This window comes from Halichoeres trimaculatus, unplaced genomic scaffold (genome assembly GCF_033239565.1).
Source record: "Halichoeres trimaculatus isolate MK-OKI-2021-1 unplaced genomic scaffold, fHalTri1.1 fHalTri1_scaffold_12, whole genome shotgun sequence".
NCBI classification, from domain to species: Eukaryota; Metazoa; Chordata; class Actinopteri; order Labriformes; family Labridae; genus Halichoeres; species Halichoeres trimaculatus.
In genome coordinates, this window is record NW_027437190.1 from 34,920,406 (window position 1) to 34,940,429 (window position 20,024).

The window sequence follows — 20,024 nt, forward strand, 5'->3', positions numbered from 1 at the left end:
CTGCTGTTATCAGGTTTGACTCTGAAGCTACTATCCCCTCTTCCTCCAAAGGATGAGATTTTGTGAAGTTTGAGCCTCTTAGTTTTGACTGAGGAGCATTTTTATGATTCAAAACTTGACCCCAACATGCTTAAATGTGCTCTCTAGCGCCACCTAGTCACATAAAATGGCTCTCAATGGCAGCAGGAATGTTGTAAAGAGATTAAACCAATGTCAAAATGTTCGTCGCACAAATTTCAAACAGAAAGCCGCCAATTTGCCCTTTAAAATAAAATCTGGCCAAATTTTGGGCCCTTCTACAAAAATGATCTTCTCCTAGGCCGTAAATGGCATCAACTTGAAATTTGCTCAGATGACAGAGTGGACCCTGCTCTACAAAACCTATGTAGGAATTTACTGTTTCTCTTACAGTTTTTGAATGATGAGCCCTCAAAGTCGCTGAACCCCAAAGAAGTCTTTTCAGCTCCCCCTATTAGAATGAATGGGCGAGGAGGATCCAGCTCCACACGAGCTGTGTGATTTGGGCCTTTACACCAAAAAGTAAAAGTGGGGCAGCTTTAAAAATGACATGGATGGATTCCTGACAAAATTTACTACTAAAATATCTTGTTTTTGCAAAGGTTTGGTCAAAATTGTGGTTCCAAAACTTGTGAATTTCACTCCTGAGAGGGCAGCAGTTGGTGATGATGTCACACTGACTGAGAGTTCCGTGCAGCTGGTCATGTGACTCACTGAAGGCGGGAAAATGGAATGTGTAACTCACACACATTATAAAGGAATGAAGCCTTGAAAGTGGAGGTGAAACCGGCATGTGGCCACAGTGCGAGGACCCGAACAAACGCTGCTTGCAGCTTTGATTTTTCAGTTTTAGCATCTAAACCTTCTTAAGGAGATTTTTCCTCATATGAACACAGATTCTGACTCCACTGAAAGCCTCGTTAAAGTGTTGAATGTGTCTCTGTTCAGGATGAATCTCTGGGAGTTTGCTGACATGTTGAAGAAGCATGGGATCATTAATGCCATTAACCTGGATGGAGGCGGGTCCTCTACCTACGTGGTTAACGGGGTGTTAGCGAGCTACCCGTCCGACGCCTGGTGAGCCGGTTGGAGTCTTGATTGAACTCCTTTAAGACCTCTGAGTATTTTAACGCTAGCTTTGATTTTTAGCGGTGGTTCAGCTTTGGCTCTGTGCTTCATCCTCCCTCTGCAGTAAACCAGACAACAGGTGGCGCTGTGCTAGACCCATTTCCACCGTTCTGTGCATTCACCAGCGGCGCTGCCAGCCCAAGAACTGCAGCGGACACGGAAAGTGTGTGGACGGACGGTGTCTGTGTGAGGACGGCTGGGAGGGGCGGGGCTGTGACTCTTTGGTGTGTCAGTCGGAGGAATGCGAACCTCACGGTTTCTGCACGCCAGGTGAGTGACGAGACCGAGTTCTTCTGCTTTAACTCATGAATGACGAGAACGGCCATGGATTATTCTTTTACTAATGCAGTGTTATCTCGGAATAACGACTTATCTTGTTATCTGGACATAACAAGGATAGCTTTCTCGTGATAACTTTTTTTTATTTTTTTCGATTTAACAGAGATATTTTTTATGATAAAGATTTAATAGGTTATGTGTTCGTCTTGATTTCAACTGACAAGAGCTGCCACACGTCCCACTTCAAGTTAGCTTGTTTAGGGGTTACTGTTAAGCAAATGAGACGCTGATAAACTCTGATCTATATGGCTGCTTCAGCTAAGCTAATGTTAAAACGTTTGCTAACGCTAACTTTGAAATGTGAAACCTAATTAAATGTTAACAATTCATTAAAATGATCTTTTTATGTTGAGATTAGTGCTGTGCAATTAGGGATGAGTACGTTTCACATTTGGAACGATACGGTACCGATGCCCGGTACCTGGCAATCGATACCAGTACTCAACGGTACCAATTTTTCGGTACTTTTTTGTGTTTATGTGGTAAAAAATATCAATTTTTTCAATAATGAAATATATATTTTTTACAATTTAACATATTTATTCTTCAATATATAACCTTGAGATGCTGTGTTCATGTCCAGCATGGAAAATTGCCTACTCTTCCACTCCCTCACAGTCACAAGGATGCGTTTAGGTACCTAAACATGGTACCTTTTGATTTTACATGAATCGATACCTAGTACTTTTGACATAATTCGGTCGGTACCTAAAAAAGTACCTAATTCGGTACCCACCCCTATGTGCAATATAACGGTTTAAGCCGTGGTGCGACATTAAAACGTCGACTGTACGAAATAATTCTCTGTCGTTTATATCGTTATTTTGATGTATGAGGCGTTGGTCTGGCTCTGATGCTACGCCAGCGGTGATTAATGTAATTGCAGCAGTGCTACTGCTTTGTGGTAGCGTTTTACGTCACCCACGAGTATCGGAAGTGGAGCATGGGTGCATCGTGGTAGACACGGAGAGCTCAGCTGAGAACAGAGGTGAATCAGAGCCCAAAGAAGAGTTGGTGCCAAGAAGAGGGAACCGTAATTCCATGGTTTGGATTTAAAAAGTCAGACACCGACCAGAAAACGGTAATCTGCAAAACATGACGCCAACAAGTCATCAGTAGCGACTCGAACACATCGAATGTTTTCTACCACTTAAAGACACGCCATGAAGAACTGTACAGAGACAGCATGAGGATGCGACAAAGCACGAATGTTACATCAAAACCACAAAGTGATGAAAAGAAAAATACACACCAAACGAGTCTAAAAGAATTGATATTTTGTTTTATATACAAAACATGTGTTTTTAAATAAATGGAGAAAAACTAAGTGAAAACTGCAATTTATTTTATTTAATTTAAAGGAAAACTACTCTATCGGGATATAGAATTACCTTTATCTGGACATAAAATTTTGTCCACATCACTAGCACAGCACTAGTTGAGATAATGAGATAACAAGTCTTTATCACAAGAAAACGTTGCATAAAAAAAGAAAAATCATGGCCGTTCTCGTCTTTCGTAGTAGCTTCAGTGAAAGATGTGAACATTTCTTCAAGCGCTGGTTCGAACACTCAACTCGGACTCGGTCCGTCCTCTTTGTGTTGCAGCCGGGTGTGTTTGTGACGCTGGACGTAGAGGACAGAACTGTGACCAAGGTAAGTCTGAGCCTCATCAGACCCCTCATGAGTTTCTCTAAGCCTGCTGGGAACTTGGGCGAGATTTATTGTAGGAGTTGTCAGGAACATGACGAGCAGGAGGAGGAACTGTGCTCTTTAAATTACCGTAACTCCTCAAATATGGGCTCCCCAAAGAAGAAGAGACAAGCTTTATGGTGATATTAGAGGTATTACGGTAATGCATAGGAGCCCACATGCTATAACGCTCCAGACACAGGCGATAACTGATGCTGTTCTCATTACCGTAACTCTTCAAATATTAGCACAAGAGAAAAATTCAAACCATTCCAAAACAATAAAACTAAAACACTGACGTCCTCTTTTACCCTCAGAGTGCCTGCCTGGGTTTTTCGGTGACGGCTGTAATCAAACCTGCGCCTGCCTGAACGGCGCTTCCTGTGACCCCGTCCACGGACGCTGCTCCTGCCTCGCCGGGTTCCACGGCGTCTCTTGTGAGCAAGGTGAAGTGAAATCAGGTTAAACTGAGTCAGTGTTTCTGTTTTTGTGTCTGAATCCATCCTTAAAATCGGCCTCGTCTCCGTCAGAGTGTCCTCTGGGTTTCTACGGTCCGTCCTGCGCTCACGAGTGTCGCTGTGATGACGGGTGTCCGTGCGACCCGCAGACAGGAAGGTGTAATGTCACACTGAGGAAAGAAACCAACGCCACCTTACACAGAGGTACACACACACACACACACACACACACACACACAGGAAGAGCTGAGTGTTGGTTTCCTGTGACAGAAAAATGAAAAATAGCTTTTAAAAATCTTCATGAAAACTTTTCTGTGTTTGATTTATTATGTCTTCTTTTCTCTCTCTTTTTAATCTTCTCCTCCTCTTCATTCTTTTCCTCTCCTCATTCTTCCTTTTCCTCCTCTTCTTCCCTTTTTCTCCTGCTTCCTTTCCTTCTTCCTTGTCTTCATCTTCCTCCTCTCTTCCTCTCTTCCCTCCCCATTTTTTCTTTCTCTTCTCTTCTTCTCTTCTTCCTCGCCTTACCCTTTATTTTCTTTTTCTCCCCTTTTTATCCCTTTCTTCTCCATCCTCCTTTCTTGTCCACTTATTCCTCTCCTCCTTCCTTCTCTTTCCTTCCTTTTTTCCTCCTTTTTGTCTCCTCCTTTATCTTTATCTTCTTCTCTTCCTTCTTTTCTCCTCCTTTTTTATCTTCTTTCTTTTCTTCATCTCCATCCTGACCTGACGCTTTCTTTCTCTTCTTTTTTATCATGTTCTCTTTTTCTTCTCCTTCCCTGTTTAATCTATTTACCTTTTTTTCCTCTCCTTTCTCCTCTTTTCTTCATTTCCCTTTCCATCTATCCCTTCCTGGTCTCCTCCTCCCTCTCGTTTTCCTCATTTTCGTCTTCCTTCCTCTCCTCCTTCTATCCTTTTTGCTTTCTTTCTATTCCTCGTCCTTCCTCCTCCTTTCTTTCCCACCTTCATCATCGTTACCTACTCCTCTCCTTCCTTCTTTTCCTCATTTTCCTCTCTTCCTCCTCTTTTCCTATCCACCATCCTTTCCATCTTTTCGCTCTTTCTCCTCTTTCTGTCTGTCTCCTCCTCCTTTCCTTCTTCACCTCTGATTTTTTGTGTTTCCTTTCCTTCTTTCCTTATCCTCCTCCATCCTTCCTCCTCCTCTCCTTCTCTCCTCCTCCTCTCAGCGGGTCGTTGTTTGGCCAAACAGATGTTTGCGTCGTTGAGGGAAGCAGAAGTAGCTCGCGGGGAGCGTCCTCATCTGTCAGAGTAAGTGTCAGAGGTCGAGTCACGTGACCCGACCTCAGTCTGACCTTTGCCCTCAGCGCTCCGTCTTTCACGCCCGTTCAATAATCCGTCCAGACGTAAACAGATTCACATGTTTGAGACGTTTGGAGCAAAGTTTGACTCAAACATTTCAGACCTGGTTTGTTTACGTCCCACAGAAACTGAAAGAGTAAAGGTCAAAGGTCAAAGGTTTGAGGCCTTTTTGTGTCTTTAGTTGTTTTATTGTTGTGAGCTGTTGTTGATAAAATGTCACATGTACGATTAAACAAACCAAAGATTCATTATCACAGACGGTTTTTATAAGATCAGCTTGGACCAGAATCCGAGCCGGTCTCGATACGTTCCCTGTTTCCCATCAAACCGTGGTTCCCAGACTTTTCTAACTCAGAGCCAAAAGTTTTCAGGTCCCACTCCAACCCCAGAAATAATGAGGCTTTATTTATTTATTTTTTTAATTATTAACGACTAAACATAAAGGGCTGAACTGAATATTGTGATGTGGTGGTGTTTTTTATTTAATTAATATTATTTTTAAAATGTTTGGGCTTTAACATTCAAAACATCTTTTTTTTTCATTTTAATTTTTCTAAAATTACACCCTCCACAAGACTTATATTATTTTGTGACAGCCATGAACGAAAAGAGGTTTTAAGATTCTTCAAAACAGGAACGAAAAGAGTTAGAGAGAAAAAACTTCAAGGAAAAAAAATAGAATTAATTTCACCAAGTCGTGCATTCCCGAAAAAAGATTGTAATTAGAGAAAGCTGCAAATTAAGAGACAAGTGTTGTAAATTTACAGAAGTAAACAAAAAAAATTACAAGATTTAAATCAAAATTTAAGGGATAAATTCTTAGATTAATTGTATTAATGCATAAATATGTGAGAAGAAAGTTATTATTATTATTTTTATTATTTATTTATTTTGTTTTATTTTAATTTTTTTTAATCCCTCTACTCAAGCTCTATTTTTTTTCTATTTTGTTATATTTAGTGTTTATTTACTATGGCAAATAAATTTACTAATAATTTAGTTTTATTTACAATAATTGTACAGAGAGAGTCTGGTTACTGGAGTCAAATTTCTTGTATACTTGAGATACTTGGTGAATAAAGACTATTTTGATTCTGATTCTGGTTAATTTAATTTAAATTTATTTTTAATTTAATTATTTTACATTTTTTAATTATTGTTTTAAATTTTTTAATAAATACTTATTCTTTAAATTTACAAGAGTTGGAATTAAAAGTTTTACTAGTTCATCTCATAAATTTTAAAAATATTTTTTAGATATATTTATGACTTTAATTTTGTAACTGATTAAGTTTTGTTTTGTTAAATTCATTTTTTTTAAGTATGGGATTTTCTTTCTCATAATTTTATTTTATTTTTCTGGAATTTCTGACTTTTAACAAAGAATAAATTTCTATAATAATAATAATAATAATAATAATGATAATAATATTAATAATAATAATAATAATAATAATAGTAAATATTTAATTTGTTCTTACTGCTTGTGTTGTTGTGGTTAAATGTATAAATTTAAAAGAATTGTAATTTATTGTCGTAAATGTGCGTCATTCTAGTCACAGACTCATAAAAGTCGTCCTTTAATAAAAAAGAAGTCGTAATTAAAGACTTTGTTTAAAAACAGAGGCACACCTTTAATCTCAGACTCACCTTGACCCCTGTTCATACCTGGATCTGGTTGTAAAGGGTCAGTGAGGTGTTTCCTACAGACTAATATCAAACAGCTCTGTCTGATCTAGCTCGTTTATTTCTGTCTTTGATCCAAAAACCAAAGATTTCTCCTCAGAAGTGAAGCCGTCGTCTGAGCCGAGGTGTGAAATCGTCCATCTGCTCACCAAATGTTGAGCCGCAGCCGCTCGGTTTATTTCTTCTCTCAAACCTCGTTAACATCCTCCGTCAGTTTGCTCCGGAGCTCATTGTGGGCCGTAACGAGGGACCAGGATCAGGGGTTTCTCTCCAAACATCTGGGTCCTGCTCTCAGACTCTTTCTCCGTGTAAACAAGGCCCACAGTCTGAGGACGCTCGCATTCATTAGCCCCCTTACCTTTCACATGCAAGTGAGGAATTGTTAGCTGTTGCCATGGTTACCGCCGAGCGCTTTGTGGTCACAGATGGAGGAGACTTCAGCAGTTTTAACCCTTCGGTCACCAACAGACAGAGATTCAGCAGCAGGCTGGAAACAGTTTTTACTTTTGAGAGTCTGACGCTCGTTAAACGGCTCAGAAGAAGAAACAAAACAGTCCACGACAACTTCAGATTAAAAATGATAAAAACTGTTTCTAATAAGGATCATTTCCTGTTTTGTTAACCAGCTGGTGACTGGGACCAACTGACTTTCAGCCAGTTGGCTTCGTTTGGAAGCAGCCGGTCTCACGTGCCGCCTGTTTCCTGCCCGGCCCGCACAGATCTGGGTCTGGCATCCAGTGAACATGAAGTGCTCATAAGCATTACTCTAGAAAGAGACGACTCTACCACAAACTATGGCGTTCAGACACACACCAAGGATTTTACTCTGATTTTCTTAGTGTGTTGTTTGAGGATAAAGACCTAAGAAAAAAGAAAATAAGTCATAAGAATACGACTTTTCTTTGAACATTTCGTCTTTATTCTCCAAACTTTGAACTTTATTGACCTGAACACGTTCTTTTCTTTACATTCAAACTTGTTTTTGTAAAATTATCACCTTAATCAAATGACCGTGAGACTTTTCTTTGAAACTTTTTAACTTTTTTGCCCTTACATTATAACTTCATTTTCAATAAATCAAGACAATTTTTGGTAACATTCTCTCTTTGATCTGGTAACATTATGACTAATACCACTTTTTTCCAACCAATACCAGTACCAGTACTCCCTCTTCAGCACTCATCAATATGGGAACTTCTATTAAAGTTCCCATATTCTGCTCCTCTCCTGCAGTGTAATCTGGATCATTGATGTCTTCATGAAATGGTAGTAACATGTTTTGGTCCAAAAAGCCAATAAATCAAGCACAGCAGCATTGTTTCCAGGCTCTCATAGCCCCTCTGTTCAGAACGCTCTGATTTAGTGGGCGTGGCCTTCATATGTAAATGAGCCACCGCTGATACCGCCCCGCTCTTCCACGTCACTGAGAGCGGCGCCACGAGCTCCGAGTGCACAATGTTTAGAAAACAGAGAAGCTTGTTTACCGTAACATTACAGGCTTAAACAACAGGCTAACTGCAGCTAAAGTTAGCATCCTGAAGCTAACACAGAGACAGGGGGGACACTGAGGAAAAGCTCTTCCATCTGCTCCACAGCACACAGCATTTAAAATACATTTCCAGGGTCCCAGGTTTGTTGGAGGATGGTTGGTAATGCGCCTGGATTCAGGACCAGTCTATTGGCTAGCCCTCTGTTGGACTGTCCAAAGTTGGAAAAGCAGTCGGCCGTGAAGTGACTAGCACACACATGCACAGTTTTACTGAGTGTAGCTGGAACATTTCCTGATAAATGAACTCTAGACACTTAGTCTGTCTTCTTCTGAGATGGGAAGCTTGAGCATGGAGCTATGTGGCTGTTTACAGCCAAAAACAGAGCAGTGATGGCTCGGGGAGGGGAGTGGGTGGGGAGGGGGTTCGGGGGTATCTGCTCCAGTGGACCAATCAGGTCAGACTTGCTCCTGATTGGTCAAAAAAGGGAATCGCTGACATCAGCAAATCCCCAAATTCCAAACAGCTGGTTTTAGGTCAGGATTTAACATTAACAAGCTCTACTAAGAACAGGTTTGGTCATTAAATATCACATTTTTTGGGCTGGGAGGAAAGACAAAGACCCACACATTTCACTAAAAGACTTAATAAAGTGATTTTTGCATAATATGGGACCTTTAAATACCTTGGACATTGGTTTTTGTAACACTCTAACTTTATTTCCGAAACAATTTGACAATTTTTCCCCAACGACATTAAATCTTGTTTCTTGTTACAAACTGTTGCTCTAATACTAAAAATACAGTTTGTCTCTTTCCAAGCATTCAGACACTTTAATGTGAGTGTGAGAGAGTTTGAGCCAGGTTTTGTTCAAAGCGTTGGAGGAGGGTTAGGACTAAAGGCAGGACTATGGATCAGGTCTATCTTGGTTTTCATCGTTCCACCCTGAGCTGGGACCAGACTAACCTCCCCCGTCTCTCCTCAGGCAGTCGTGGATGACCATCACGGTGGCGCTGGTCTGTCTGCTGTCAGCCAGCCTCATGGCTCACATCGTCCAGGCGTGTCGACGCTCAGCGGCGCTCTACTCTGATCCAGATTACTCCTTAGTCCCCATGAGAGAAATCAACGGAGCGTCCCGGCGTGAAAGAGACGACTTCAGGAAATCTGGAGGTCACACGTTCGAGGACTCCGACTCTCAGGAGGAGATCTGGTCCCCGCCGCGTTCAGGGAGGATGTAGCTGCACGGAGACGAGGAGACGCTCTGTTATTGCACAAAGAGGAAACTCGTGTTCCTCTGCTTAACTTTATCTCTGAATGTGTCAAAGTCACGTCGACAATCCTGCTGAATGAGAGAGAAGACGAAGCACAAAAACTTTTTCACTCCACCGACGACAGATGTGTCAGAAAAGTTTCTGTTTGTCTCTGTGTTTTCACCGCTGAGGACTCTGAATGTGAAGAACGTCCAGGAAAGAGGAGGAAATTAAACAAAACTTAGGATTTAAATCATTCAAGTTTAAGTATTTTCAACAACCAATCAAACCACAGCATCGCTGAAAGAGGATCATAGATAAAAGCTGAAATAAATGTTAATCATACTGAAATTTAAAAAAGTGCTTCCTGATGAAAAACTTTCTCTAACAGGGTCAGAGATGGTAGAAACTAAGTTTTGTCTCCGATCATTCTCAGTAGATCGGTTATTAAAACTTATGCCACCTGGACCAAATCTAAGTCACCTTAAATGTTCCTCTGGGTTTTACTCTTTTAAATTAGGGCCTGTGTCCACCAACAGCAGCAGGATATTTGGTGTTGATAGCATTTTTTATTTTCATATAAACCAGTGTCGACCAATTTCAGTGTTAGCTGTTGTAGCGTGTAGTTGGAGAGTTGCTGCTGACTTCTTCTTCACCAACCAATCAAAATCAAGAAGGGGCGGGACTAAGAGAAAAATCTGTTTTAACTGTACTGTTTTCAAATCTGGGATTAATTGCCTATGTCACGACAAAATTTCTGACAACAGTCTTATGTTGTTTTTTTTACGTTGTCTCTACAAATTGAAGCAAACTGAGTTTTTTTTTTAACAGTTTAAAGAGGGCGCAAAGCTGCAAAAGTGTAAAATGCTGTAAGTGGACACAGGCCCTTGAAAGCAAAATTCACGTTTGTCTTTATTATCTAAAACTTTTTTCTTTAAATACGACTTTCTCGTAACATTACAACTTTTTTCTAACAAGATTACAACATTACAACGTTATTCTTGTAACATTACAACTTATTTCCTGTTGCAGTATTCCGGAAACATTACCACTCTTTACACGTAATATTTTGACCTTTTTCCGTCAACATTTCATTTTTCCCTCCTTCGATTAACACTTCACTCTTGTAACATTACAAGTTTAGTCTCTTATTTTAGGCCTTTAAAAATCAAAATTCTTGTTTTTCTTTATTTATGTCTTCATTTTATGTTTTTTGTCGCTTGGTTTCAAACAACAGGCTGTAATGGCTGAGTGTAAACATAGGGGGCGTAATACCGCCGCATTTTGTAATAACACTCCAGTGTGTAACAATGTAATAAATTTTCACTTCACTATGTAATACTGATGCATTTTGTAATAAAATTCTGGGACGCCGTATGTAATTAATTTTGCTGCATTATGTAATAAGTTATTACTTATTCCATGCAGGAACCACCGTTTTGTAATATATGATGCAATATGTAAGAACTTAAGTTACATAATGCGGCAAAGTTTGTTACAAATTGAGTTCTAGAATTTTATTTTATTACATGATGACATCAAAATTTATTCCATTGTTACATATTAGGCCGTGATTACATAACATGGCGTTACAGGGTGTAATGGGCCTATGTTCTCAAAATGATCTTGTTACTTTAAATGTCTGACAACGTTACGGAAAGATTCCCACAGAAAAAGATTTCTGATTCAAGAGAAAGATGATTTTTAAGAACCAAGAACATTTTTCACATTGCTCTCTTCAAACCAACCAGACTCCGTTGAGAAAAACAGTCGCCTGCCAGTGGAAGACAAGAAAAGCTTTTTTATAAAGACTTTATTTGGTAACACTTAATACATTTAACTAACTCTTAGTGGACAAAAAGATGCATTTCAAGGTCTTAAAATTGACATACGACCATCTGTAGATTTTCATCTTCTTCTTGTAAGTTGACACTCTGCTACTCTGAATCGATTTGTCAGTTGAAAGTCAACAGTAAAATATCGACATATGTCCAACATTTCTCACCCATCAAATGACTGACTTTGTTGATACCATAGACTGTCAAAAAAAGTGGACGTCCGCTTGCTCGGCCCGAAGTTAGGTCTACACAAAAACTGCTCCCCCTGGTGGCTGGCTGCAGTATGAGTTAAAAAATCCATCTCTCCAGTCATTCCAGATGGGCTGTGGTCAAACTCTAAAAAATGAATACACCTTGTAGAAATGTTTCTCACGTCTGATTGTTGTGGTGACTTGAAGATATCATTTGGCTTTGTTTTCATTAGTTATACGAGGTTAAAAATTAGGCTTTACGTCACGTTTAACGATGATTGACAGCTGCTGTTCTCGTGTATTTTTTTCAGGGATTGTAAAATATGTCGGGAGGTAGAGTCAGGAAGTGATTAGACTCTCAAAAGAAAAAAAATAGTATTATTTTTGTCACCCAGCTCCACTCACATTCTCCCAGAATCCCTCACAGTCTACTGACTTGTCTGTTGACTTGTCTTGTGATATAAACTGACAGTCGAAATGCTACGACTTGTCTGCTAATATCTTTTTTGAGTGTCAACAGACGGACTATCAAAACCAAGTGTTACCCATTATTCAAGTTTCAAACTGATTTTCAAACATTTTTATGGTCCAATCAGTTGAATGTGGCTCATATTGAGTGTAATCTGACAATTTATACTTAAGATGAGACAAAACACGTGGTAAGATTTCCGTTTTTGCAGTGCCACCAACTCCTGCATGGATCAGGTTAAAATTGCTGTTTTTTCTAACGGAGTTTGGTGGAGAGTCAGAGAGCGATGTGACGGTTCGTTCTGGGTTAAAAACATCCCTCTTTACCTGATCTCACCTGGTCGGGCTCAGCAAGGTGAACCCAGGTGACCCCGGACAGCGTCAGGATCCAGTGTTCAGTTCGTGGCCACGTCAACAGACGAACTCTGACCCTCACCTGAGAGGGTTCAAACCAAACTAAGCTTTTATCGTCTCTTCCTTATCAGTGAGCGTCTGAATGTAGAGTCCATGAAGCACACTTTTCTGCCGTGAATAACTTTTATACTTCTCTGTAAAACCAGCTTTGTGTCTCACCTGGTGAATTCAGTCTGGATACCGTCTCTAAGAAAGACTCATGACGACTGTTTTAACCAGCCTGTTACAAACATGAAAAGGAAAATAAAAACAGGCGACAGGTGTGACCAACAACCCAACCATCTTTGTCTTGATTTTTCATTCATCATTTTTTTTCTTGCTTTTGCCGTAAAATACAGACCTGGTAAGGAAGAATTTCTTCAAAGATCCAAAATATTTCACCAGCCCTGAGCCGGAGAATCTGATTGGCTGTTCATCAAGACACAGTGAGGTGGTGGCGCTGGGAGTTTACCATGAACAGGAGTGGTGTCTGATACGTGAGAAACATGTGTTTGATTTGGCTCGAACACACAACAATCTGGGTGGATCGCAGTGCAGACGGCACTTTCACAGAGTGTTCTCAATTATTCACACGACAAGAGAATATTTTTCACCAGCTGTCACCAAGTTAAATGTCTCTTTGTTAAGTTGTTTATCAGGAAATTATATAAGTTACTGCAACTTGTTGCCAAAAAAATGGTTTCCGAACAGAGACGGCTGGTGAGAAAGATTCTAGGTGAGGCTGGTGTACCGTAGTCACATATTTATTAAGACGTGTATTCGCTACAACATAAATTCACACTTTAGCATTAGCATAGCGCAACATGCTCCAGCACTTCAGTAAAGACCACAAAGTCACCGGCACCAGACACAGAAGCTGTATCTCAAATCGGAAACTTCCGAAGGTGGCGGTTCAGTTTGATTTGTCTTGGTACGGCACACAGGTCCCCAACCTGTACCGTCCCGCCTTTTGGTATCCTTCTGTGCCGGACGTACTGAATCGACCCCAGAAGGGGGGAGCTAGAAACACTGCAGTCTGTTGATTGGTGGAAAGAATTGTCACTTCTATCACAATCTTTTTTTCTCTGCTGAAAATGATTTCTGTGATTAATTTTGTCAGACAAGAAAAGGACAGAAAACCAGAAGAAAGAGAAACAGGATAGAGATAGAGCACGAGCTAAAGGCTGAAAGGGCTAATTTGTTTATTCTGCAGTGGTCTGTTCAAACTTGAGAGTCTATCAATAAAATGAAGAGCCAGGTTACGTTAGCTCTGCTTGGTGAGGTTGGAGTTGGTAGAGTCGTAACTGTACAGATTTACACCTTACCTTGGCGCGTATCCAGTAATAAACTGACTTGAACTAAGAAAATTTGTTCCAAAACAAATACACACCTGGTTAAAAGTCACATCTTTACGATAGTGTGTGTGAGACTCCCAGCCAGAAGGTGGCACTGCAGTCACATTCAAACAAATCCTCCTCGTAGCATCTTAATTTAACTTTTACTAAAAATACAAGAACCCTTTTAAATCAAGATCTCCTTCAAAAGAGTGACCTAGCCCAGTGGTTTTCAAAGTGGGGGTCGTGGCCCTCTAGGGGGCCGCAAGGGAGCACAAGTGGGGCCTCAGAAAATTAGAGGGAAGGGAAAAAATAGAATCTAATTATTAATTTTTCATTTATATTTATACTAATTTTATTTATTAATCTATCGTTTTCACATATAATGATTATTGAAAAGTAAATAAAACTTAGAAAATACATAAAGTTGATATTTCTTAACATCTTCTGAAACATCTGTTGGTTTTTAAAGGGGGTCCCCTTTGGGCCAACAGCCATAAACTTCCTCTCCAAATATACAGAATTGGAATCAATGACGTTTTTTTCACAAATCACTGGTGTCCTGTATTTTGTGTCAAATCGAAGTGAGATGGTTGTTAAAAACGGACAACGGCACAGCCTCACCTGGAGTATTTTTCACCAGCCGTCACTTTCTTTGATCTTATTTTTTTGGCAACAAGTTCTTGTCGCTTGCTTTAAGTCCTGATAAACAACATAACAAAGAGACATTTAATTTAGTGATGGCTGGTGCAAAAAATTTAAGTCATGTAAGAAATGAGGGCACGCTATGAAAGCCAAATTGATAATTGAAGTCAACGCCTGCAACAACGAAAAAGCTGAGGTATAAAAGTCGCCGCCCCAACAACTGATACAGACACAACAACACTCTGACGCTGCGTTCAAGGTAAGTCCGAGGCTTGATGGAAAAGAAAAAATTAAAATATCTAATAGAGCTGTATTATGTTAACGCCAGTCTGCTCAGATTGAATGTTATAGCAGCTAAAATGAAGTAAAATGATATAAATATATGTGGAATTACTTTATCATTATTTTTATTATTAATTATTATTATTATTATTTGTTTGTTTATTTTTAGATTATTATTAATTATTTATTTTTTTATCTCTTGTTTTTTGGGGAATTTATTTATTTTTTGTTTTTATTTATTTTTATTTATTTATTTTTTGGTGGCACTGGTATTACTATTTTGGTATTATCCTTCTGTAATGGTCTTGTAAAGTCATTATTTTGTTATTTATCTATTATCTATTATCTAGGGTCATGGGTGAAGACCCTCTTAAAACCCTCAGGATTGCTCTTTGGTTTTCTTTCTTTCTTTAACTTTCTTTTCTTTCATGTCTTTAACACCAAATTAAAACACAAAACTTTGCTCTAAATTCAGTCACTCCAAAAATGTATAAATCTATTTGCGGCCCCTAGTTAAGAACTAACTAACTATCACACCCAGACCTACAGTACAGTCTCTTACCGATATGGTGAAATCCAAACAGGAAGTTCAGAATTAAACTTAGATGTTGGCTTTTGATGTACGTATTTGAACAAACCAAATGAAAAACCTTTTAATAGCTATGTTGCAGAATGTTGGACCAGGACCAAAAAACACACGTGTCCAGTGTCACAGGCTGAGTGCATCTACATGCTTTTTCAGCTTGAACTACAGCGCCCCCTACTGTCAACAGAAAGTCTTTTTATTTATTTTTTTTACATTTTCTTTTAATTTGTGCTCGGACATGCCTTTCAAACATGATCAGATCCTGTAGCCAAAGTTATGGCGCCACCTCAAACTCTGATACCTCGCCATGAACCAGGAAGTTATTTTAGCCCCTTCATACGAGGTTCAATTTGCTTTAAATTTCACACGCACCATCAAAGTCCACCTCCCCAAACATCTTTAAGCTCAAATCTCTGCTACTGCAATAGCGCCATCCTCTGGAAAAGCATGGTAGTATCTTTCACCTATGTTGTCCAACCTGTTTCCAAATTAACTCTGGCTCTTTATACAGGTGTATCAGGGTGATAGCAATGGCGCCCCTATTGGAGAGCAGTGGTACTTACACCTTTAAACGTGCTTCAAATTAAGCTCATTCTTTAATGATCTCTTACCCACATTACTGGAGATGGTAAATATGTCAAAGTCACCACCATACCTAGTGGTCAAGAGCAGTACTGCAACCTACTTTATCATTAAAATTGCTCATCGTATATGCTTGCTGTAGGACACGCCTCCTTTAATGTTGTGAATTGCAATTTTTGTTTCATAATTTACATTTTGTGTTGGGACCCCCTAAAAAACAAAACCCTACATCTCGAGGGACTTTGAATAAAATTGAAAAATCAAACAAAATTTTTTGCAGTGTACCACTCTGGCTGTAAAAGCATTTGATTTATTGAATATAATAAGGTTTGTACTTGTTTTTGTCTTAGATGGCGCTGTTGCTTCTGCTGTGGATGCTGACAGTATGTGCTGCGGAACCTCAAGGTAAGGAAGAAATGTCTTAGTATTGATAAAAACAGAGGTTGTACAATATGTCTTGATAAGGTTTTTAAGAACATATTTTAAGTGGACATTCTCTTAACATGTGTTGCTGTATCCATGGTTGATATACTCCTTGCATACATGTTAAAAAAAAATTATATATATATAAATATAAACATACACACACACACACACACACACACACACACACACACACACACACATATATATATATATATATATATATATATATATATATATATATATATATATATATATATATATATTAGTGCTGGGCAAGTTAACGCATTATTTTTGCGTTAACCCGTCAATCTATTAACGCCGTTGAATATTTTATCGAACATTAGTGCGTGTTGCTCACATGCTTTTATTTTGTAAATGTCTGTTGCTGACCGCGGTGGAACTGGAAGTGAAATTGGCGGAAAAACACAATGAGTAACCAAAACAAGCATGGAGAAGAGGGGCAACGCCACGGAACTTAAAGGCGCCCCCCGCTTAGTGTATCAGTCCGTGCACGGCATGCCAGATATCATTAAACGCAGGTAGTCTGCCGGGACGAAGAGACACGATGAGAACCTTATTTAGCGGTGTTTTTGTGTGAAAGTAACGCGCTGAAAATTCTCGAAATAAAGCGTGAATTCAGACCAATATCAGATTTTTTCGGAGGGAGTCCGTTTATTTGTGTTTTTGGTCAAGTAAAATATGGCCCTGTCTGAGTGCAGAGGAAACCTGCAGAGGAGCAGGGAGGGGGTGTTTGGTGCGAGCGCTCTGGGCTTCTGCTGCACAAAAACACTGCTGTAGGGGTCATTTCTGCCCTAAACCTTGTGATAGGACCCAACTTGTTCCATCCCAGAGGATCACTTTAATGCCCTGACAGTGGCAATAAGTTTTAATTTTGTATTTACATTTTGTAAATTTGATTTGCTCTAAATATGTGATTTAACTATTACTGTATAACAAGTAATGATTTAGTGTTTGCATGACGGACGTCATGGCACCTTCACAATGCGATTAATTATGATTAATCAGGGAAATCATGCGATTAATTACAACTAAAAGTTTTAATTGTTGCCCAGCCCTACTATATATATATATATACACACACACACACACACACACACACACACACACATATATATATATATATATATATGAATATTTGATTCCAAACATATATGCTATGTCATTCTGCTTACTGCTAAATGGTTGCAGTGACATCTTTTTATTGTAACTGGACAGTTTTACCAAAATAAAGAAATTCTGAAAAAAACAAAAAAAAGATTTTACATTCCAAAAAAAAAAAAAAACTTTTTTATGGAGAATATTGGGGACATGAGCAACATTTTAGGGAAACAAGCAGCAGATGTGGTTTTCTCTGACCCTGAGTCTGTTTACGAAAGGATGACACTGAAAAAAAGAAAAAGGCGTCAGCATAAAACAGAAGAAACAGACTGAAAATAAAGGATAAACATGATTACATTTATTTCAAAGTGAACCATCACATGTTGTGGTGTGCTCCTTAGATCAGCATGACTTTAACTATTTTTTTTCCACTTAGGTACTGGGATCTAACTTTTTTAATTTACCTTTATTCTTGTCATGACATCCTACTTAATGTTTTTTTCTTTACCTTAGATCTGATCGGTAAAGTGTTAATCGTCCCACAACATAGCCCCTATTCTTACCTCGAGGTGTCGCCTTCCAATTGGAAATTTGATGCAGTGACGCTCTGTATGAGGTAAATCTAAAATTTCTTCCTTCTTTATTTGACAATTTGAATTTCTAACAAAATCCTCATCACCTGACCATCACCTGACCATGTCTTTCATGTCCACAGAATTTTCCTGGAGCCAGGAAGAGCTCATGTCATGTTCTCTTTAGCCACCCCAGCTGTTCCGCATGATTTCCTGATTTTGAAAGGACCAGAAGACGAAGTAATACAAATGTATGTCAGGAACGAAGCTACTTCTTTTAGATTCCTCGACATTCATCCAAACAGGTGGAATACGTACTGTGCCACATGGGACCACATATCCGGCTTGGGACAACTTTGGTTGAATGGAAACCCCTCGATCAGGAAGTACATCAGCTCTGGATCCAGCATCAGCGGGCCACCTAGCATCATTTTGGGACAGGTAAACTTTTACCAACTCTGGGAACATGCAGCGTACATTTGTTGCTAAAGGGACTGACCTGTTAGCTTGGTGCAAAGATTGAAAATAGGCCAAGATATAGTATGTACTACATAACTAAGAGGTGAGCAGCACAATCGCACTCATTTGTTGACTCTAGACTCGAGTTTAGCTTTAGAGGGGCAGGCAGTGCAGAGACCTCTTGCAAGGTTCCATCTCAGTACAAAACGCATTTTGTGGCGTTTCCTTTGACTAAACTGGGTCAGGTCCCCAAATTACCGACCTGTACCATCCCACTTTTTAATACCCTTCTGTTGGGGTGCCAGACATACCAATCCAACCCCAGAGGGTGGAGCTAGAGACTCTGCAGTCCATTGATTGGTGGAAAGGCTGGTCACTTTTGTTTGAAATGCCCCACAGGGACAAATAAAGTTTTTTTTGAATTGTATTGATCTTACCATGCAACAGCAGTAATGAAGAACAAGACATAACCCTGCCATGTTTAATGTCCAGTCAACTTCCTGACAAATTGCTGGATGTCTTCCATCGTTGCTCTTTACTTTACTGTGTCATCATAATAATAAATGAGTGTATTGGCCCAAGTAGAATAACCCAGAATTGCGGTTCAGTTTGATTTATTTGGTACTGTTGAAAAAATGGTCACTTCCTGTGTACAAGCCGTAATATAGAACAAGACATAACCCAGCCATTTTTAAATCCAAATATACAAAAACTCTAACCTTAAATTGACTGTTTCTGAACTTTTTGCTATCTCTGCAGAAGCAGGATAATTATGGCTTTGGATTTGACCCCTCGCAGTCGTTTGTTGGCATGATGACCGATGTCCACATGTGGAACTACACCATCTCTCACTGTGAGATCAAACGCTACACCGAAGGGCAACTTTTCACTCCAGGGAACGTGCTGAACTGGGGGGCGCTGGATTTCCAGACCAGTGGAAGAGTTTTGATTGAAGAAAAACAAACAGTCTGTCCCTAAACTTTGAGATCAAACCTTTCAGGGAATCCCTGGTTTCATCAAAAAGTAGATAAGACACTCAGACATGGTTTCAGGGGTGCGTTCCATTTTCTTTTCTGTTGCTAAAAGTTAGATGATCTGATCACAAACATGTTACTGTACTTCTGAAAGAAGTATATGATATTCAGGTGTATATTTCCTGACGTAGTGGGGATCGAGTGGTGTCTTGTTTCTTAAGGGTGTGTTGTCACCCCGTCCCCTTGGCCCTCAAAACAGACGGCGAGGGGCACGGTAGACGGGGTAAGACGAAGGGGGAGAGGAAAGAGTGACAGCAGGGATTGGCCTTGAACAGTTGCAGCATGGTATGGTATGTGCAATGAAAAACAATGCCATTCTGTACCGTATCGTACATACCATAATGTACCGTACCATACCATACTTTGATGTACCGTACCGTACCATACCATACAATACCATACCATAATGTAACGTACCATACCATACAATACCATACTTTGATGTACCGTACCGTACCGTACGATACCATACCATACCATACCATACCGTTCCATAATGTACCGTATCATAGCATACCATACCATACAATACCATTACCATTTTAATTCATGAAGCAGCAGTTTGAGGTCCAATCTCTGTAAGTTGCACCTGCAGTTGAACTTTAAATTTTTGATTTTAACTTTAATTCAATGAATAAATGTAACTTAATATTGTGATTTTTTATCTGAAGACATTACAAATTATTCATTTATTGATTTAAGGGTGGGGGCGTTACTGGTGTGT

At 39.4% G+C, this 20,024-nt stretch overlaps 2 protein-coding genes across 2 annotated transcripts in view; both read left to right on the forward strand.

Moving 5' to 3' along the window:
- Positions 1-9,593, forward strand: part of LOC141801063 (N-acetylglucosamine-1-phosphodiester alpha-N-acetylglucosaminidase-like) — a 30,056-nt gene extending 20,463 nt beyond the window's left edge. Inside the window, exons 6-12 of the mRNA XM_074683961.1 lie at positions 967-1,095; positions 1,211-1,416; positions 3,093-3,140; positions 3,494-3,622; positions 3,707-3,838; positions 4,816-4,897; positions 9,107-9,593. Coding sequence (XP_074540062.1) covers positions 967-1,095; positions 1,211-1,416; positions 3,093-3,140; positions 3,494-3,622; positions 3,707-3,838; positions 4,816-4,897; positions 9,107-9,359 — 979 coding nt within the window. The 3' untranslated portion in view covers positions 9,360-9,593. The remainder of the gene's footprint in view (positions 1-966; positions 1,096-1,210; positions 1,417-3,092; positions 3,141-3,493; positions 3,623-3,706; positions 3,839-4,815; positions 4,898-9,106) is intronic.
- A 6,053-nt stretch (positions 9,594-15,646) lies between these two features.
- Positions 15,647-19,726, forward strand: LOC141801102 (female protein-like). The gene is made up of 4 exons (XM_074684004.1): positions 15,647-16,095; positions 17,749-17,851; positions 17,951-18,248; positions 19,026-19,726. Exons 1-4 carry the CDS (start codon positions 16,041-16,043, stop codon positions 19,242-19,244), a joined length of 675 nt encoding a protein of 224 aa, XP_074540105.1. The 5' UTR covers positions 15,647-16,040; the 3' UTR covers positions 19,245-19,726.
- The last annotated feature ends 298 nt before the right edge of the window (positions 19,727-20,024 follow it).